The sequence below is a fragment of the Stomoxys calcitrans genome, chromosome 1 (genome assembly GCF_963082655.1).
Source record: "Stomoxys calcitrans chromosome 1, idStoCalc2.1, whole genome shotgun sequence".
Classification (NCBI taxonomy): Eukaryota; Metazoa; Arthropoda; class Insecta; order Diptera; family Muscidae; genus Stomoxys; species Stomoxys calcitrans.
Genome location: NC_081552.1, coordinates 122,929,656 through 122,951,996, shown reverse-complemented (window position 1 = coordinate 122,951,996; position 22,341 = coordinate 122,929,656). Strand labels below are relative to the sequence as shown.

Here is a 22,341-nt window from a genome sequence, read left to right as displayed (position 1 = left end):
TCCGATATGGCCCAATTTCGAAATTAACCTGCTTATGGACAAAAAAGAAACTGTGCAAAGTTTCAGCTCAATATGTCTATTTTTTTAAGACTGTAGCGTGATTTCAACCTAGATCGACTTAGATTTTTACGCTGATCAAGAATATATATACTTTATAGGGTCGGAAATGGACATTTCGATGTGTTGCAAACGGAATGACAAAATGAATATACCCCATCCTTGGGTGGTGGGTATAAAAACGGTAGTAGTAGTAGTAGTAGTAATCTTTATTTTCATTATTTTCTTTTTCAATACAATAATGTCTAAATAAACTTAAAATAAAATAAAAGCAATATATTAGCGTATTTCAGAGTTAATCCATCAAAATAAAGATTTACGGCTATGACTTCAAGTCGTCAGCCGGATTTAAAGAAACATTTTCAAAGCTGTGTTTAAGGGACATTTTAGTCTATGCTTAATAGTATTAGGCGTACTCGGTTAATATTAGCTTTCGGTATTGTAAGGCATTTTTGGTATATTTTATAAGATTATCCCAGTCTGCTACCTCTCTTCCATCTAAGATGCTAATTAATTCAGGTTCTGTCAGCGTCGGCCTGTGAAAGAAAAGCATGCGTTGGCTTCTTAGTATGGGACATACGGCAAGAAAATGGTATATTGTCTCTCTCTCCCTCAAATTGCATAGCGTGCACAAATCGTTGTCAACCAAATTTAAGCCTCTTTGATTAGCATTGAGGTATATCAAATCGACCCGTGCTTTAAATATCCACGTAATGTCCTTAACTTTATATTCGCCATTTAGGTACAAACACCCTCTTGTGAAATCCAGGTTTTTATAAAACCGTGACCTGCTTTGTAAAGCTTTCTGCAGCAATCTTTGCTTGTTAGCTTGCGATAGTGAATCTATGATGGAATTAGTCATACTGTTCCATTCACCTTGCGTTATATTTCCAACCAATGGTTGCATATCCAGCTCATTTAGAATGTCGTTTAAAGCTTTCACCCAAAATATTTGTTTCTGGACCATTATAAGTGTAAGTTTATGCGGCAGTCTATCCCTTTTATATCTGTACAACGTACTAGATATATACTTCAAATGCAGTCCCAGTGTGTATAAATGACTTTCTTGTAAGTCTGTTTCCATATAGAGAGCATAATTTGGTGTAGAGTCTGGCAAATTAAGAACAGTTTTTAAGAAAAAACGCTGCAATTGGTCAACTTCTTCAAAATATTCATAGCCCCAGACCTGCGCTGCATACGACTGTACCGATCTGCAAACCGCCATGTACAAGTTCCATTTATCTTGCAGGGATATTTCGTCTTTCTTTAAGAAGTTTTTCCATGTTGCTTTTATAGCACTTTTAGCTTGTGTTGTCCGGGACTGAATATGCTTCAAGAACTTCATTTTGGGCGTTAGTACCACCCCTAAGTACTTATATTCTGATACCACTTCTAATGGTTCTGCATGGAAGAACCATTTATCCTGCTGTGATAGTCTTCCCCCGTTTCGGAATACCATGATTTTAGACTTCTCAGTGTTGACTATTAAGCTCCATTTTTTACAAAATTCTTCCAAGTTTGCTATCATTTGTTGCAGGGTAGTTGAATCCTCCGCTAAAATTACTATGTCGTCAGCATACAGCAGGGTTTTTATGTTTATGCCTTCTATATCTACACCTCCTTCCAGTGCATCGCTTAAGTCGTTTATATAAAGAGAAAATAATAATGGCGATAGTAAGCACCCTTGTTTTACACCAGATTCTGTATCAAAATAACCAGACAGCTCTTCTCCAGTCCACACTGCTGACTGAGTGTTTTGATAGACAGCTTCTATCATCTTTATAAATTTGAAAGAGATGCCAATCTGATTTAATTTGTAGAAAAGTAAGTTTCGTGAAATTTTGTCAAATGCCGCTCGAAAATCTACAAAAAACGCGTAAACCTTCTTCTTTTCCGCCAGCTTGATATTGACCATCGAAGCTAAATTATATATATTGTCCACCGTAGAATAGTTTTTTCGAAAACCTGCCTGGAATTCAACCAATATATTGTTTTCTTCAACCCATTGTCCCAGTCTATCATTTAGTACACCCATGAATATTTTAGCCACGGAATTCATAAAGGATATACCTCTATAATTCGATGCATCATCGAGTCTGCCTTTTTTATGAATAGGGAATATAACTGTTTTCTGAAATTCTTCCTCAATTTTGCCCTCGGTGTAGATCTTGTTGAAAATTGCTGCAAGCTGGGTCAGGAATTCATCAGTAGCATTTGAATAGAATTCATAGGGAATTCGGTCTTCACCTGGCGCCTTGTTCGGTTTTGTTTTGGCAAGGGTATACTTAATTTCCTCTAATGTTATGTCTTTATCTAGAATGTCGTTTACGATCAGTGCAGGTGCGTAATGAACTCTCAAAGACGATTGTTCCTGCCTGAGCAGTTCCATAAAATGGGTTCTAAGTATCTCTGCGGATAAAGTATGACTGATACGAAAGTCCTGGCCATTTAACTCTCTTACTAAACTCCACCATTCTTTTGCATTCGATGTATTATTTAGTTTCTCAGAGATATTGGCGTAGTACATTCTTTTAGATACTTCGCAAATGTCCTTATATTTTTTTTTTGCGCTCAAATATGCCTGTCTATCTGTTTCCGACGATGATTTCCGAAATTTCGATAAGATTTCAAATGTTTTCCTTCTTGCCCAGTAGCATCTATCATTAAACCACTTTTTCTGTGGTACGTACTGCTGCGCTTTGTTTTGCTGAACTGCCGATGCAACAATTGTATTTGTCATGTGCTTGAGACATGTTATATTGTTGGACATTAATTGTAAGCTCAGATTAGCGGTGAGGTTTTCCTGGTATTGCAATTTATGACTATCTTTCCAATGCAGCTTCGGTAGTAAATTGAGCCTATTTTGTGGGACTACTGTGTTGTTTAGCTTTAGGTTAAGAGTTATTGGCAAATGATCTGACCAGATTTTGTCTACCACCTTGAAGCTTTCCACATATTGAAGCATGTTTATGGATACTGAGCATATATCATTTACTGAGGTTCCGGTGTTGCTCAAATATGTAAAATTACCGTCCTCATCTCCTAATGTTTGGCCATTTAGAATTACCAGGTTATGTTCATTGCAGTAGTCGATATACCTTCGTCCATTCGTATTTAATTCTTTATCTTTAGACTTTCTCGGCCCAGTACATGCGTGGAACGAATCTCTATATAGATCAACAATGCCTTGTTGTGATTCGCCTATTCTAACGTTTATATCACCTAGCACTATAAGGTTTTCGCATTTCATTTCTTCCATGAACAATTTTGCTAGGGCAAACTCTCGTATCCAGTCTGAGCCCCTTATATAGAGTGGAACTATCAACAGTTGAAAATTTTCTGTTATAATCTGTAATCCACAGAGTGTCTGATTAAGAATAAATGTATGCTTTATGCCTGCTTTATTTAAAGATTTTTTCACTCCTACGAATACTCCGCCGATAGCACGACCAAATCTATTTATTTTTATGGCATCTACCCAATATATTTCATACTCGGGGAAGTATTTTTCGGTTTGAGATCTTTTTTGTGCTGTGATATGTGTTTCTATGAGGATAATGATTTCAAACTCCTTTAGATAGTTAAAAAAATTAGGGAACAAATATTTATTTGATACTCCGTTTACATTGTACGATATAATTTTAATTTCCATATTATTTTGTTTTTTCTTTGAGCTTTGTCTCCCTTGGAGATCATCTAGTTTTTTGACGCAATTTTTTCAAAAATATTATTGTAGAATGCTGTTGTCAGTTCATTCCCATATAATTCTTTTAATACGGACTCCCCCTCTTCTCGCCCACACATTAATTTTCTTTCGCTGTTCCAATAGAACCACTTGTTATTGATGTTTAATTTATCATCTCTAACTACGATTTTATGTTTTCTTGATTCTTCGAGAATTGACTTTCTTATGAGCAGCATAGCTATCTTGTTTCTCTGCCTTCTAGGGTTCAGATCTCTTTCAATTGAGATTGCAGACCCTGCTAAAGCTTTAGTATTTTTCAGAACCTCAACTACTGCATTTTCATTTGGGAACTCGGCTATTACAGTTTGCAATCCGTTTCGTTCATAAAGGGTTCTTGCCGAAGCTATAGGGGGGTTGATGTTTAGCATGTCATTACATATCTGTTTGACTATATTCAGAGCAGGCTTATCTTTTGAAATATTTTTAAAGACAAGCTTTGTGTTTTGTATTTGATGCTCCAACCATGCCACATTCCTGTCGCTTTCTTCCAGTTTGTTCTTGAGCAATTCCACTTCCTGTTTTAACTGAATATTTTCAGTCTTCAGATTGGCAATTTCAGAAGTTGCAAATGATATACCGGCTTTAACATCTTCCATATCTTGTTTGGTGGGCAGATTCTTAATTTTCTCTTCAAGTATATTATTCATAGTGAATTTCATAATTTCCATAAGTTCACTGACCTCCATACTACCAACAGGTTTCTTTGCCATGTTATTATTTTCTGGTGATGTTTCGCCTATCTTACGCTTTGTTTGTTGGGATGTGCTTGCAACAGGTGTGTTAGGCATATCTAGTGATTATTTATCCTGTAGCTTTAGATTTTTATAATATGAAGTATACTTTAAGGCGCAATAATAATTGGTTCGAATGACTCAATTGTACTACAGATGTGGACTCGGATGATTAGTTGTGCGATTAGTCCTACAATCGTTTCTACGTTATGTGACAAGTCTCGGATTATACAGTTGTATTTTGCATGCATTACTTGTAGACCTACTGAACATACCACATAAAATCTGTCAGGCGTACCAGCTGTTTTTGTTGTGTTACAGAGTGGTGAAAGTGCAAAAAAAATCTTCCGGTTAACAGCGTGAGAGAGACTTTTCCAATTTTCTTCCAATAAAATAAACTTTTTTTCGCCGATTCTCAAGATTTTTGTTGAAATTATAACAAGGAAATCAGCCAAACCAGTCAATGCATCCTCAACATTCCATGCTCCAGAGCTTCCGAAGCAGCCGTGGTTGTGGTGTTTCTTTGTTGGGTTCAAGCCAGGCCGGGAACAGGTAATAAACTTCAATTTAATGGTGCCGTGCAAAAACGCGTATGTCTCTTAAACTGAGTGTATTAACTTCTGGTGGGTATAAAAACGGCTAGCAGAGGAAAAACGGCGCGATGAAAGGCAGCAATCTGGATAAAAAAGGGAACTTACAGAGGCGATAACTTCAAAGAAGGATGACGGAAGGAACACGACAACAGAGTATGAATCAATCACACAAAATGTTACGAATTGCAATGCAAGCACTACAACAATTAAAAGACTCTCTCAATAAATAGAATATTGGCCAATACGGCCAAAGGCGCGGAGAATTTTTAAAAGATATTTACGTCATTAAGAAATATTTTACTTTTGTATGAAAAATTTACTTATCGAAAACCTCAAAATTAATTAATATAAATTTCTTAAACTAATTTAAAGTTAACGTAACAACTTTAATGTAAGCCATACATACAATGAAAAATACTCACACTCATTTGAAATACAACTATAAATTGTAATTATAAAATAATTATAAAACAAGTAAAAGCGTGCTATGTTCGGCCGGGCCGAATCTTACATACCCTCCACCATGGATCGCATTTGTCGATCTTCTCATCTCTTCTTAGGCAAAAAAGGATATAAGAAAAGAATTGCTCTGCTATTAGAGCGATATCAAGATATGGTCCGGTTTGGACCACAATTAAATTACATGTTGGAGACCTGTGTAAAATGTCAGCCAATTCGAATAAGAATTGCGCCCTTTGGGGGCTCAAGACGTAAAATAGAGAGATCGATTTATATGGGAGCTGTATCGGGTTATAGACCGATTCAGACCATAATAAACACGTATACTGATGGTCATGAGAGAATCCGTCGTACAAAATTTCGGATAATAATTGCTACCTCTAGAGACTCAAAAACTCAAAATCTCAGATCAGTTTATATGGCAGCTATATCAGGTTATTGACAAATCGGACAGGAATTGCGCTTTCTAGAAGCTCAAGAAGTCAAGTCCCCAGATCTGTTTATATGACAGCTATATCAGGTTATGAACCAATTTGAACCATACTTGGCACAATTGTTGGATATCATAACAAAACACGTCTTGAAAAATTTCATTCCAATCGGATAAGAATTGCGCACTCTAGAGGCTCAAGAAGTCAAGACCCAAGATCGGTTTATATGGCAGCTATATCAAAACATAGACCGATATGGCCCATTTACAATACCAACCGACCTACACTAATAAGAAGTATTTGCGCAAAATTTCAAGCGGCTAGCTTTACTCATTCGGAAATTAGCGTGCTTTCGACAGACAGACGGACGGACGGACATGACTAGATTGCTCTGCTATGTATTATATTCGTCGCCTAGTCTCAAATACCTTTTATTATGCCCTCCACCATAGGATGGGGGTATACTAATTTCGTCATTCTGTTTGTAACTACTCGAAATATTCGTCTGAGACCCCATAAAGTATATAGATCGTCGTGACATTTTATGTCGATCTAGCCATGTCCGTCCGTCCGTCCGTCTGTCTGTCGAAAGCACGCTAACTTCCGAAGGAGTAAAGCTAGCCGCGGTCCATGTTTTGATATAGCTGCCATATAAACCGATCTTTCGTCTTGATTTCTTGAGCCTCTAGCGTGCGCAATTCTTATCCGATTGGAATAAAATTTTGCACTACATGTTTTGTTATAATGTACAACAATTGTGCCAAGTATGGTTCAAATCGGTCCATAACCTGATATAGCTGCCATATAAACCGATCTTGGGTCTTGCCTTCTTGAGCCTCTAGAGGGCGCAATTCTTATCCGATTGCAATGAATTTTTCCAAGTATTTTTCAAATCGGTTCATAACCTAATATAGCTGTCATATAAACAGATCTGGGCACTTGACTTCTTGAGCCTCTAGAGGTCCCAATTATTATCCGATTTGCCTGAAATTTTGTACGACGGATTCTCTCATGACCATCAACCTACGTGTTTATTTATGACTGAATCGGTCTATAGCCCGATACAGATCCCATATAAATCGATCTCTCTATTTTATTTCTTGAGCCCCCAAAGGGCGCAATTCTTATTCGAATTGGCTGCCATTTTACACAGGTCTCCAACATTTAATTTAATTGTGGTCCAAAGCGGACCATATATTGATATCGCTCTTCTTATATACTTTTCTTATATCCTTTTTTGTCTGAGAAGAGATGCCGGGAAGAGAACTCGACAAATGCAATCCATGGTGGAGGGTATATAAGATTCGGCCCGGCCGAACTTGTTTGAGCCTAATATTGTTTAAATTTCCATTTGGCTGGTTTTGGAGGTGGGGCGGCTGCCCTAGACACCCGTTTGATGCCCATTTTGTATCGTTGGACATTCATGCCCGTTTTGGGGGTTTTGGGATTGGAAGGCACCGTGAATCAAATTCTTATTGCAGATATGTACTTAACTTCCAAACACCTTTCATTTAATATCCATATTATCCCTAGTGGTAATATCCCCTGGGAGTTTTTGGGGGGTGGGGGCGCCTCAGACACCAAGGATTAAATTTTTATCTTAGATTTCAACTCTATTTTTAAATACCTTTAATTTGATACCCATATTGCCAAAGTGGTAGAAGTGTCCTTTTGGGTGGTGTTTTTTGGGGTGGGTGACCCCCCCACACTTAGATGAAATTGTTATGCCAAATTCGTACTCTGCTCTTAAATACCTCGCATTTGATACCCATATTGCCCAAAGCGGTTAAAGTGTCCTGTTGGGTTGTGTTTTTTTTGGGATGGGAGACCTCCGACAATAAGGGTGACATTTTTATGCCAAGTTCGTACTCTACTCTCAAATACCTCTCATTTGATACCCTCTTTGTCTTAGTCGGTAAATTTCCCAAAAGTTCAAAGTTCCCAAATTTTTATACCAATTTCGTGTTTTTGGGGCACCATAATGTGGTATTCAAAATTTCGCTTAAATTGGTGCACCCATCTCCGAGATCTTACGTTTTTGAAAATTGGGGTAAAGGGGAGGGTCCTCCCCCCTTATCAAAAAATGTAGTGCCCTTTTTTACCGGAGCTCAAGATCTATCATCTGTAAAAATTTCATGAAAATCGGTTCAGCCGTTTTTGAGTCTATACGGAACAAACAAACAAACAAAGCGCAACAGTTTCATTGTAAATTTTTGAAGATTTGTTTTATGTTATTTTTGTCGGTTGTTGGATGATTTTGGTTTGTATTATTTTGTTGAGTGCTTTTACGATTCTAGTTTGTGCTGTTTGTAGTAGTATGCATTTCCTGGCACTTTCCCATGCTATGATCCCATGCCTGAGATGTGATTCGACTAATGAGAAATATGCTTGTTTGATCACGTAAGGCTCCGCGCAGTTTCCCAGATGATGTAGAGCATGTGCAGATTGTCTCAATTTTGTTTATACATTTTGGACATGTGTTTCCTATTTAAAATTATCATGAAGGTGGACTCTGAGATATTTATACGTATCGACCAGTTTCAGATATGTCTTGAATTTATCGATTGAATTGTTTTGAAAGTGTTTATATATTTTGGTTATTGTAGAATTTATAATAAGCCGTTGTCGTGACACCATCTGGTAATATGATTTAGCTCATTTTGAAGTGTGTTTACTGCTGTATGTAATGATTTATGGCTTTCAATTACTGCTGTGTCATCGGCATACGAGTAGGCTGTGCTGTGCTTTAATTGTTACAACATTTCATTTGTTTTGAACCCTGTTGTACTTCACATGTTGCATGTTACTGGTTACTATTTGTATCTCCAACTTTCACACTAAAGGATTTACATGAGAGATTATCTGTAAACCAATTCAGTGTGTGCCCTCGTATGCCGAATTTTTATACCCTCCACCATAAGATGGGGGGTATACTAATTTCGTCATTCTGTTTGTAACTACTCGAAATATTCGTCTGAGACCCCATAAAGTATATATATTCTTGATCGTCGTGAAATTTTATGTCGATCTAGCCATGTCCGTCCGTCTGTCCGTCCGTCCGTCCGTCCGTCCGTCCGTCTGTCTGTCGAAAGCACGCTAACTTCCGAAGGAGTAAAGCTAGCCACTTGAAATTTTGCACAAATACTTCTTATTAGTGTAGGTCGGTTGGTATTGTAAATGGGCCATATCGGTCCATGTTTTGATATAGCTGCCATATAAACCGATCTTGGGTCTTGACTTCTTGAGCCTCTAGAGTGCGCAATTCTTATCCGATTGATATGAAATTTTGCACGACATGTTTTCTTATAATATCCAACAATTGTGCCAAGTGTGGTTCAAATCGGTCCATAACCTGATATAGCTGCCATATAAACCGATCGGGGGTCTTGACTTCTTGAGCCTCTAGAGTGCGCAATTCTTATCCGATTGAGATGAAAGTTTGCACCACGTGTTTTGTTATTATATCCAACAACTGTGTCAAGTATGGTTTAAATCGGCCAATAACCTGATATAGCTGCCATATAAACCGATCTTGGGTCTTGACTTCTTGAGCCTCTAGAGGGCGTAATTCTTATCCGATTGGAATGGAATTTCGCACGACCTGTTTTGTTATGATACCCAACAACTGTGCTAAGTATGGTTTAAATCGGTTCATAACCTGATATAGCTGCCATATAAACCGATCTTGGGTCTTGACTTCTTGAGCCTCTAGAGCGCACAATTCTTATCCGATTTGAATGAGTTTTTGCACGAAGTATTTTGTCATGTGTCCAACAACTGTGCCAAGTATGGCTGAAATCGGTCCATAACCTGATATAGCTGTCATATAAACAGATCTGGGAATTTGACTTCTTGAGCTTCTAGAGGGCGCAATTCCTATCCGATTTGGCTGAAATTTTGCATGACGTATTTTATTTTTACTTTCAACAACTGTCTCAAATAAGGTTCAAATCGGTTCATAACCTGATATAGCTGCTATATAAACCGATCTGGGATCTTGACTTCTTGACCCCTAGAGATCGCAATTATTATCCGATATGCCTGAACTTTTGTACGACGGATCCTCTCATGACCATCAACAAACGTGTTTATTATGTTCTGAATCGGTCTATAGCCCGATACAGATCCCATATAAATCGCTCTCTCTATTTTACTTCGTGAGCCCCAATGGGCGCAATTCTTATACTAATTGGCTGAAATTTTACACAGGTCTCCAACATATAATTTAATTGTGGTCCGAACCGGACCATATCTTGATATCGCTCTAATAGCAGAGCAACTCTTTTCTTATATCCTTTTTAGCCTAAGAAGAGATGCCGGGAAAAGAACTCGACAAATGCGATCCATGGTGGAGGGTATATAAGATTCGGCCCGGCCGAACTTAGCACGCTTTTACTTGTTTCGAGTAGGTCTGGCTGGGTAGTTAAACAGGTGACGTGTATCGTGTGATCCCCGGTCACAATCGGGATATACATCTTGCACGTCGCCATCAATCCTTGCTCTGAGGGAATTGAGACGGCAGCATCTGCCGTAATGTAATTGAGCCAGAACTACTCTGGATGCCGGGCGAGCTCAATTTCCTCAGGTGCAATGGGAGGCGGTCGGTCTTCAAGGACAACATTCACCCGGTAGCTATTAACCGCATCTGATACCGTGTCTGCATGAAAGTTGTCTAGACCCGCTTGATATGCCGGTTGATCTAGAAGTTCTCTCTCTTGTTTAGAGTCCAATACACACAATCATAAACAATAACACAATGTTTAATAATTAATTTTTATACCCCCCACCATAGGATGGGGGTACACTAATTTCGTCATTCTGTTTGTATCATCTCGAAATATGCGTCTAAGACCCCATAAAACATATATATTCTTGATCGTCATGCCATTTTAAGTCGATCTAGCCATGTCCGTCCCTCCCATCTGTCTGTCGAAAGCACGCTAACTTTCGAAGGCGTAAAGCTAGCCGCTTGAAATTTTGCACAAATACTTTCTATTAGTGTAGGTCGGTTGGTATTGTAAATAGGCCAAATCGGTTCGTCTTTTGATATAGCTGCCATATAAACCGATCTTGGGTCTTGACTTCTTGAGCCTCTAGAGGGCGCAATTCTTAACCGATTTTATTAAAATTTTGCACACAGTGTTTTGGTAGCACTTCCAACAACTACACAAAGTATGGTTTAAATCGGTCCATGTTTTGATATAGCTTTCATATAAACCGATCTTGGGTCTTGACTTTTTGAGTCTCTAGAGGGCGCAATTCTCGTCTGATTTAACTGAATTTTTGCAAGTAGTGCTTTGGTATGACTTTCAACAACTTTGCTAAATATGATTCAAATCGATTCATAATCTGGTATAGCTTTAATATAAACCGATCTTGGATCTTGACTTCTTGAGCCAGTAGAGCGCGCAATTCTCATCTGATTTGGCTGAAATTTTGAATGAGGTGTTTTTGAGCCCCTACAAGGCGCAATTCTTATCCGAATGAACTGAAATAAATATAATACAATGTCTTCTACAATGTTCAGCATTCATTTATGGTTCGAATCGGACTATTACTTGATATAGCTCCAATAGCATAACAGTTCTTATTCAATTTTCTATATTTGTCTAAAAAGAGATACAGCGCAAAGAACTCGACAAATGCGATCAATGGTGGAGGGTATATAAGATTCGGCCCTGGCGAACTTAGCACGCTCTTACTTGTTTTTTTGTTTAATATATATGCATTTCAAATTCCAGCATTGAAGCAACACAACACGACGCACACTCATGGCGCAAAATACAACCTGCCAAAGTCAGAGCTGCTCTAATCATTGTCAGTCAAAAACAGAGTTACATAAATCGCTGAGTTTGACAGATAGTGTACTCGGCTTCTTGTTATTGTTATACTGCCACTACCTGTAAATTAATATATCTTGGCTCTATCGAGAATGTGTATGATTCCATCATAATAAACCACTAACATAAATTTATTTCTAAATTTATGGCTCCATAACCATTGCCACACAGGTAAAGAGCCCACAGTATTTCCAGTCTGAATTATACAAATAAATATTATAGAATAAGAAGAATTTTCGTCGATTTCAAACCTACCACAAAATCATATTTTCATTCTCCTTTTTTGAGTGCCGTAATTCAGAATACCCTCATTCAACAATATATTATTGTATATACATTTATAAATTCGGGCACATCAAATATCCTTAATAATAAAACGTAGATGGCGTCTCGCACATGTATCAGGTTACCTTTGGTGCTGACAATCAATACTTTGCGAGGACCTTCCTTAGTTGCTTTAATTGTTATAATGAATAATTTCGTCCAGCTAATCATATGTTTGCCTATAATAGTTATCTGATACATTTTCAAGTTGTGAATTAAAAACAACAATAAATTTTTCGCAGTATTCTATTTTTGGATTATTCTATATTACTAAGGACTAAATTGCTTTTTGAAAATAGATTGAACATTCAGGACTAAAGGCCTTTTCAGATCCACCAAGTGGAATACACCAATTGCAAAGCTCCAGATGTCCTTCCTGTGTCAACCCAAATTTGTTGGACAGGAAATTGAACTTCAAATCAAACATTTTGGAAAGGTCAAGAGAGCCTTTGGAGAAAGTTGGAGGTTTGAACCGTGTGTAATGCACTGCCTGTATACTACAGTTGTCAGACTTGAAATTATATATGGGGCCTATGTGGCCTAATCTAGGCTTATAGAGGACGTCTCAGTTATTGTGTCTATCATGACAAGTCACTGTCTGATAGACTGAAAGTTGCTTCTGCAGAAGATCAGAGAACACCGAAGAAGAGGAGACTATAGAACATCTTCTGTGTGATTGTCCCGCACTGGTAGGCAGAAGGATTTTCACTTTAGATTATCACTTCCACCTTCATATGTAAATGTGACTACTATTACTACTGTTAACGGCATTTAAAGTCAAAAATTTTACATTTGAGTTTCTCAATCATACTGAATACATTATTCTTACTCCTGTTAGGTCTCCAGCACCTCTTCTGCGTCACGGCGTGATACCAGTAAGTATGTAAAATTTAAGTCTTATTACGGATCTCATGGTATTCCTCAGCGTATTCTTAGCACTGGGCAATTTGTCAAATAGAAAACAAAATGGAATGGCTTAAAAAAACATAAAGGTCAAGGCGTTGATGAATTTCCCTTTAAAGTTCTAGTTAGCTGATTACGCCGACGATTGAGAGACAGAAAATGAAAAAGTCAAAAAAAAACGTCGACCTTTTGATTAAAGAAATATAAGGAAAAGTCGACCTTTTGATTATCGGAAAATGTCAAAAGTCGACTTTTCACCATAGATCCCTAGGCTAGGCCCTAGGTCATCTATGAATATAACGACGATCAAGTATGAATACTTTGTAGGATTGAAAATGAATAATTTGATGTGTTGCAAATGGTATGAAAAATGACTAACTCTTCGAAGGTATATATAAAAACATATAACGCATTTTGACTCGTAGAACGTTTGACAGGTGAAGGTCGGGTTTGGTAGGATTTTTCTTCAATTTTTGTAGAAAATACTTTTCTGAGTGGCAACATTGATTTCATCATGAATAAAATGATGTCGATAGGCTAGAGAATGCGTGCAAGTCTACCAAACATAAGATCATGAGTTCAAATCACACGGGGGCAAAATTATAAAAATTGAAGAGAGAGAGGATGGTGCGGAAAAAACCCGAGAGCAAGCAAGCAGCTGTAAACGAATGAGACAAGCAGCGCAAGCCGAACAACAGTAAATACAGACCAACACCACAACGAAACTGTGGGCAGCAAATCAAATGACATGGTGGCTGGTTAAAGAGTTCTTTTTCTTGCTTGTGGATATATTTTGGTTGTTGTTGCCTTTTAACAAGTTTGTACTTTCGGTTGCTGAGATTCAAAATTAATTGTTGCAGGAAAATTAACAAATTCGTAGTTGTTTTTCGCCAAAAGTTGTTGTTGTTCGAAATTATTGTTATCTGTGTATACTTAAGTTACTCTCTATATTCTTTAATATTTATTTAAAATTTATTTAAAAGAAAACATAATATTTATTTTTTTATTTTTTTTATTTATTTATTTGATAAAAATGTAATGATAGTACAACAAGCATTACTTATAAATTACAGTACTATCCGATATATGTCAATAACTAATAGTTTCACAAAAATAATACTATTACATAGGTATTTAAGTATAAACAAAGAAATTAATGATTAAAGAATTATACAGAAGATAAATAATTATTAGTGTAATTTGATGTATATATTAATAAATGTGAGCTAATATTTAAAGGGTCAAAATTAAATTACTTCCTAAGTGAGATGATGTTTTAGCTTAAGTTTAAAGTTCTTTTCATTAGGACTATTTCTTAAATTGATTGGGAGGGCGTTCCAGAGACGAATGGTGTAAACAAAAAATTGTCTGTCACATACCAAGTAGTTACTTTGCAGTGGAACCATGCAATTGGTTCGAGAAGATCGTGAGATTTCCAACCGGTCGTAAAGATATTTGGGTTCATGTGTATAAATTAAGCGATGCATGAAAGTCAGTGCACGAAATTTCAAAAAATTTTCAAATTCCATCCCATAAAACTGTCTAGAAGCCGATGATATACTATCCGCACGTCTGATACTATAAACAAATCGTGTAATGTCATTCGAAACTACTTTTAATTTACGCTTATGGACGTAGTCACATTCTGCGTATATCTCACAACAATACAAAAGTTTAGGTAGTAAATAGGCATGAGCAATTGCGTGACGCACACTGAATGGAATATATTGGTGAATAGACCAAAGAGTCCGTAACATACCATAAATCTGTCCTATAGCCAACTCAATATGCCTATTCCAGGACAGAGTATTGTCAAATAATACCCCTAAATTCCTTGCAGTCTGCACATACTCTATGGTCTTGTCACCTAAGGCAAGCCTAGGCAAAGACAATGTATCTATAGACTTTCTCGAGATAACAATGCACTTCGTCTTATCAGGATTCAACTTCAAGCCATTCTTGGTTGCCCAATCACTGATGGCAATTAACTGCAAATTAATCCACGCCACATATGACCTTGTATCACTCGTCCTGCAAGAGAAACACAATTGCACATCATCAGCGTATATGTGCATGTCATATCCATCAGGTATGCTTGCAATATCATTGACATATAATGAAAATAATAGTGGTCCCAGCACAGAACCCTGAGGAATACCACGAGTAAGCTCCAAGAAATCAGACATCATACCGTTAGAGTAAACAGCCTGTGTGCGCCTGTCCAGATATGATGCAATAAACCGAACTGCTGTGTCGTCAAAATTAAACAAGGTTGTAAGTTTAGATGCCAATATCGTGTGATCCACGGAATCGAATGCCTTAGAGTGGTCTAATAGGACAAGAAAGCTTACGTGGTTATCATTAATATTGCGTCTAATATTTTCGACTACATCAATAAGTGCAGTCGTACAACTACGGCGTTTACGAAACCCAGATTGCCTATCTGATAAAAGGAAATTCCTGTTTAAAAATGTATTTATCTGATCATACACAATATTCTCAAATGCCTTAGACAAGAATGGCAAGATCGCAATTGGTCTAAAATCATTATTGGACTTAGGTACCGGAATAACCTTTGCCCTCTTCCAGCCACTGGGAAAGATCGATGACAGAAGTATATAGTTAAATATATGTGTAATAAATGGTAAAAGATTCGGTAATATTGGTTTCAGAAAGTTAGGGTCAATACCATCGACACCTGTGGCATTGGATTTTATCCTCAAAATTGACTCCAGAACGTCACATTGATCAACAAGTCGAAATCTGAATTGCTCGTCAATGCCATTCACGTCAGTCTGCAATCCGCCCAAGTAAACATTACCTTGCGCAAACGGTACATTAATGGCCAAAAATTGCCGGTTCATATCATCGAGTTCGGGTTTGGAAAGATTCGCATCTTCGCCAGTCTTCTTTCCAATTCCGATACCAATGTCTCTGATCACGCCCCATTTTTGCCTGCAAGTGACAGCAGAGTTGTACCTTTCACCATAGAACGACATCTTGTTCTCCCGGATCTCCTTTACAACCTGATTCCTGAGTGTTCTATATTCGTCATGGAGTCTTTCAGTCCTGAACCTCTTCCACCTACTGTAAGCCCGATTTCTTTTAGAAATCAATTCAGTCACTCGTCCGGTTATCCAGGGCTGCTGCCTTGATTTGACAACCCTACGTTTCAAAGGCACGTATCTCTCGTAGAGGCGGATCATATTCTCTTCAAGAAATCTTACTTTCTCGTTCACATCCACGTAGTGGTATATCGCACTCCATTCCACTGAGAGCAGATCCGTCAGTAAGTTCTCGTTGTCTACATGTCTAAAGTCTCTATACCAAATAGTTTTATCCTCGTATTCCATAGTAAAATTATAATTTAAGAAAATAATGTCATGCCTGGAGAAACAACTAGCAGAAAGTTGGTCATAAAGCAGCACCTTATCCACTGACCCAACAAGAAAAAGATCCAATAGAGTCTCAGATGTATTTGTATAATGAGTTGGAGTATCCGAATTAACAGAATGTAAGCCATATGTATTAAAGTCACTAATCAAGTTATTATCTAAAAGCAAATTCGAGTTGAAATCACCTGTGATGATAATTTCATTGAACGACATAGAAACCTCATGTATTTTCTCCATCAGTTCATCCGTGCGAACCAATTTATTCGGCCTATAGACATTACCGATCAAAAGCGTTTTATTGTCTCTTCCGACTGAAATAAATATATATTCCATATTATCCTGCGGGTCTGAAACAAGTCGTATCCTAGAAGCAATACCATTCCTAACATATATGGCCACACCCCCTGCATGTCCTTGTCTATCAACCCGGTATAAATAGTAACCATCAAGCTTAGCCAATTCGTCAGGCATGTCGCTTCTGAACCATGTCTCGGTCACGCATATAAAATCAACATTGGATCCGACAAAAATAAAGCGAAATTCATCAATCTTCTTTAGTAGGCTCTGGGCATTCAAATGTATTATATTCATACCATTTTTCATTTTAGCCAAAACTCTAATCATGGCATGCAAATTATCTCTGGAACTCCTGTTATTACTATTAGCACTCATCATTGAATGCATAATTAACTATCATCTCACCTAGACTGAAAAAATATTTAATGAGGAAATGGTCAGCATTAGAAGTGACAAAGCGCGTATGAAATAAAATATATAATGCACAAATTGTCAATAAACATAGTGTTGCATTGTTTAAATAATAGGAAATGTATGTATCTTTTAAATTAAACACAAATATAAAACAATATTGATCAAAGCCTGAATTAGCGAAAAAGTCTATTTAGTTCCTCAAAAGTTCTAATGCATAAAGGTTCATCTGAATCATGTATTTTTATATAAACTATTCCACGTAATGTATAAACTGCCTTAATTCTATTCTCCTTTTTGATTTTTAATGCCGATGAAAAGATTTTATGATTGAAAGGCGTGAGGTTTTCATTGATGTAGAAAGGCACATCTCCATCAATACCAATTTGTTGAAGTTTCAAATGTCCTTTTATATTCCGCTTATACTCAGCGACTACTTTAAGTAGAAAGTTTTTTTCATATGGCGTTTGTAATTTAGCTACAATGGCTCCATCTTTTATGCCACGTATATTCTTTATATTTCTTACGCGATATATTGAAATAAGGTGTATATTGGATATATTGAGATACTTGCATATATTGTCAAAAATAACTGGCAGATTTTCGTTTTCATACTCTGGTATACCATTAATACGCACATCGTTGGCTACAATCAAATTCTCTTGTTGTAAGAGGCGCAAGTTTAAATCGTTGACAGCCGATTTTAAGTTAGCATTCTCGATACTTGCCAATTCAAGTTTCTCTATTCGCTCTTCAAAACTAGAGATTTTTGTAGTCAGTTTATCAATGACTGATTTGAATTCATTTTTTAACTCGTTTTTTACCTCTTGAATAATGTCATGTTTAACGTAACTTAACCGATTATTCATTTCATTTAGAATACGTTGCTCCATTTTTTCCATCAAAAATTGTATTTCTTCGTGCTGTTTGTCAAACCTTTTTTGAATAATATTTATAATTCGAGTTGGTGACTCATAGCTTGCCAGCTTCGGGGTTTTAGAAAGGTTTTCACTTAGAGGGTCATGCAGCTCCCTCAGGCGTTTTGGGGCTAAACTAAGTGAATCCCTAGGCTTAGCAGAGGTTGATGGTGATGGTGATGTTGTGTGATCCATTGTGATGAATTCGACGTTTTTTGCGTTCATACGTTGTTACGTTACGGTTTTACGTAGTTGAACTAACCGATGATCTGTTCCCACTATTTCCCAGTATATTCGTTGGAGGGGATCAGCTGATGATGTTTATATTTGTAGTTTTCGTGAAGTTATACGTCCCACTCTCACAGTTTGAGTGCAAAATAATAGTGTTTTGTTATGAAATAAATTAAATTACCATAAAATTAAATTGATGTTTAATCACACGGGCTGCGTGGTAACAGGACAACTCGATCAATACGTGTAGTAACATAAAAAATTCAAGGATTAGGCCAGGTCCGTGATGTTTCTGGGGTGTATTTTTCGGTAAAAAACTGTGTTGACGAGAGCACCAGCAAAACACGTACTTGCTTATCCAATTGTTTGTTGTAATATTTATTATACTAAATAATTAATTTTCCTTTCTTATCTAGCGCTTAATCAGAAAAAACATAGTTTAACAACAAAAAACGATGCACACAACCATGCACATGTTTATTCGGTGCTGTCTAACAACGATTGAAAGCAAGAGAATCAGAATACATGTGAATTGAGCATCAACGGTAGCGTAAAGAAAGACCAGCCAGTTCTGGGGTCTACCATGTTTGCCCCTTGGCTTGAACATGCTGACACAAGTGAATCATTCGGAGCCTTTGTGATTTACTTGACCATTATGGGTATATCCTCAGCAGTTTCCACCTTCTTTTCTGATCTAGAAGAGATAGACGCGCAAAATGTGTTTAGAAATTTATCCCAATCCCCATTTCTTCTGTTTAGCCGAGGGACCACATCTGCAGTATTTACTCCAGGACTGAAACTAATATAACGATGATCAGGGAGATGTGGTCCTCCAACACTTTCCAGTCACATATCCTTCAGCTTATATCTTCCGGTACAAAGGCAATATCTAGTACCTACTGATTGTTTCTGGTAATAAAGGTCGGTTTAAATCCTTTACTACAATTCGATTTATAATATATTCGATTCATCACTTATAATATATTCGATTCACCACTTTCGTTGATATCCGAACTTCCCAATATCTGATGATGTGCATTAGCATCACTTCCTACAATGAGGCTCACATTCCCTGCAGAAGCGGCCTCAACTCGTAATAAAAGCTTGTAGGCGTAAGCCATATATGGGGAAGCCAGCAAATAATGTGACTTATTTATTTCAAGGTTGGCTATTACTGAATGCTCAGTGCTTAGCGACGGAAGAAGAAAAACATTTATAGCCTGTTTGTCGATGTTGAACGATAGCTTTTCGTTCATCTGGGCTTCGTTTTCCGATTTATATTCGACTATATTAGACTACTATTTGCAAGAATATAGACTCTTTGTCTCCCATTCCCCGAAATCCAGGAATACCTAGTCCACAAACCATTCCTCCGCACAACCATGGTTCCTGGATAAGCACCACGTCAAATCCTCCTGCCATCAGAAGGACTAGTGTCGCCGAAGCGGTCTTACAATGTGTAGATTTATCTGCAAAAACCGAGCCATTGTCTTGATTCAGATTTTCAACCACTGTTGCGTTAGCCTCGTCTTCTGAGTCCGGCTGGATTTCATCCTCACAAGACTCGTTCGATTTTGCCGTGACAATTTTCCAAACCCATCCAGGGGCAGTTAAGAAAGCAGTGGAACCACACTCCCTCAGGACGCTTGCGGTGCGGACGATTCCTCCTTAGATGCTTCACTAGCTACTGCTGTCGAAGTACCTTATAAGTTCCTTCCTTTCCCCCTGCCGCTCACCATGATCCCAATCCAACCGGATGACTTACCCACACAGCGCTTGTCGGGACTCGTTTCGACGCCTTCCTCTCTCTTTTTGTTTGCGGCAGGGGGATTTCCAGTCTCAACTACTTCAGACTTGTTCAGATCTGGGAGTTTACTACGAATGCTATACATGCTTTCGTTCGCCATCCTCCTCATCTAATCAACCAATCTTCCAGTCAGTGGTTGAATGATTGGGATAAAAGTCCCTTAGTCTCCCAAGTATGGATTCAGGATCTGAGGGAATCCTTGGTATGCAAGCCTATGCTATTTGTCAAGAAGACATATCTTACTTCTAGACTAAACCTAGTACTGCGTCTGGCTATATCTCGCCAATCTTTTTTAGAGCGCATCGATACATTTTAATTGATCGTTGATCCCCGAATGCAATTAGTTCGTATCGGCCCCGATACCAGCCCGCATTGTCATGAACTGGAGATAGCCCAGGAAGTTCCGCAATGACATCGGAGTATAATGATGGCAGTCCATTGACTATACCACTCCAAATGTTCCTAGGTATGCAGCGCCGTTCTTCTCCGCTGTCCCAAAATCCACCACGTACGGGCAGTCAACCTTTAAAACGCAAAATATAAACTTTATTTAAGCACATAACGGATAAAAATTAACCTTGGACGGGGCTTGGACTCGCGACACCACAAACGCCACACTGGAACACTAACCTCCGACCCAACCTCGGCCGTGGTTTCTAGTGTTTAAAGACGCCTAACCACAAACTACAATTATTGCTTGGAACGTCAGCCAATAAAGTGACATACCTTAGAAAACGAATTCTAAAAATAGAACCCTAATTTTCAGAAACGCCTGATCTCGGAGATGGGTGAAATTTTGTGTGCTCTCATATAATAGTACCCTAAAAATAAAAATTTTGTATCCAAATTCCGGATGGGGTACCTAGGGGGTCCGCCCCACCCTAAAACCTACCAAACATATATTTTGACCAATCACGACAATATGGAACTCAAATCAAAGGTATTTACGATAAGAAAACGTATCTGATATCCAATTGTCGAACCAAGTGCTAGGGGTACCACCCCAACCCCCAAAACACCCCTAAATCGGACATATTTACCGACCATGGCAATATGGGACTCAAATGAAAGGTATTTGCGAGTATAATACGAATCTGAGATCCAAATGTGGGACCACCCCTTCCCCAAAACACCCCCCAAACAGGACTTATTTACTGACCATGGGAATATGGGGCTTAAATAAAAGGTATTTGAGTGTAGAATTAGAATCGGATATCTAAATATGAGATCAAATGTTTGGGGGGCTGCCTCTCCCCAAAAACATTCCCCAAACGGAACAAATTTACGACCATAGCCATATGGGGCTCAAATGAAAAGTCTTTGGGAGTATATCATGACTCTGATATCAATATTCGGGAAAAGTGTCTATGGGGCCACCCCACCCCCACAACAACACCCAAATAGTAAGTATTTGCTGACTATTGCAATATGAGGCTCAAATAAGATTGTTTTAAGAGTGGAACAGGAATCCGATATATATTTCCAAGGCCAACTCACTGAGTGGCCGCCCATCCCCCAAAAACACCCCCAAGCCGATCATATTTGCCGACTATGGAAATATGGGGTTCAAATTAAAGGTATGTGGGAGTAGACCACGTATCTGATATCAACATTAGGGGCCAACTGTCTAGGGGACGTCCCACCAGCATAACAACCCTCAATCACAAATAGCAATTTTTTAGTGACCATCGCAGTATCGACCAAATTTAGGACCATGTATTTACCCCTTCCCTAAAACACGCACCAAAGGTTAAAAACTTTTCGACCATGCCAATATGTGGCTCAAATGAAAGGTATTTGAGATTAGAAAACGAATTTGATAACCTATTTTGGGGCCAAGTGTTTGGGGGACGCCTCATCTTGTAAACTCCTCTATAGCCAATGGCAATATGGGGTTTATATAAATGGTATTTGAGAGAAGAGCACGATGCTGATATTTTTTCAGAGCCAAGTATCTGGGGGACCACCTCTCCCCCGAAAACACCACTAAATCAGACATCATGAGAATATCGGGCTGAAATGAAGTATTTTAAGAATGGAGTACACTTTACATCCAAACTTTAATTCGTAGACCAATAAAGATCATGTGGGATTCAGATAAAGGCACTTATATTGTTTAACTGTTAGTCAAGCGATATACTATTTTCGTAGCATGGTATTTCATTAAAAGTTCTTTAATTGTCGAAAATAAATATTCCAA

The 22,341-nt window shown here is 37.9% G+C and overlaps 1 protein-coding gene across 3 annotated transcripts in view; it reads left to right on the top strand.

Annotated features, from left to right (window-relative positions):
• Nucleotides 1-4,996: 4,996 nt before the first annotated feature.
• LOC106091696 (muscle calcium channel subunit alpha-1) overlaps nucleotides 4,997-22,341 on the top strand; it is a 479,054-nt gene continuing 461,709 nt past the window's right edge. For 2 of the 3 annotated variants that reach the window (XM_059370822.1, XM_059370821.1), the window contains exons 1-2: nucleotides 4,997-5,085; nucleotides 13,019-13,055. In XM_059370822.1, coding sequence (XP_059226805.1) covers nucleotides 4,997-5,085; nucleotides 13,019-13,055 — 126 coding nt within the window. The remainder of the gene's footprint in view (nucleotides 5,086-13,018; nucleotides 13,056-22,341) is intronic. The other variant, XM_059370825.1, reaches the window with a different exon arrangement.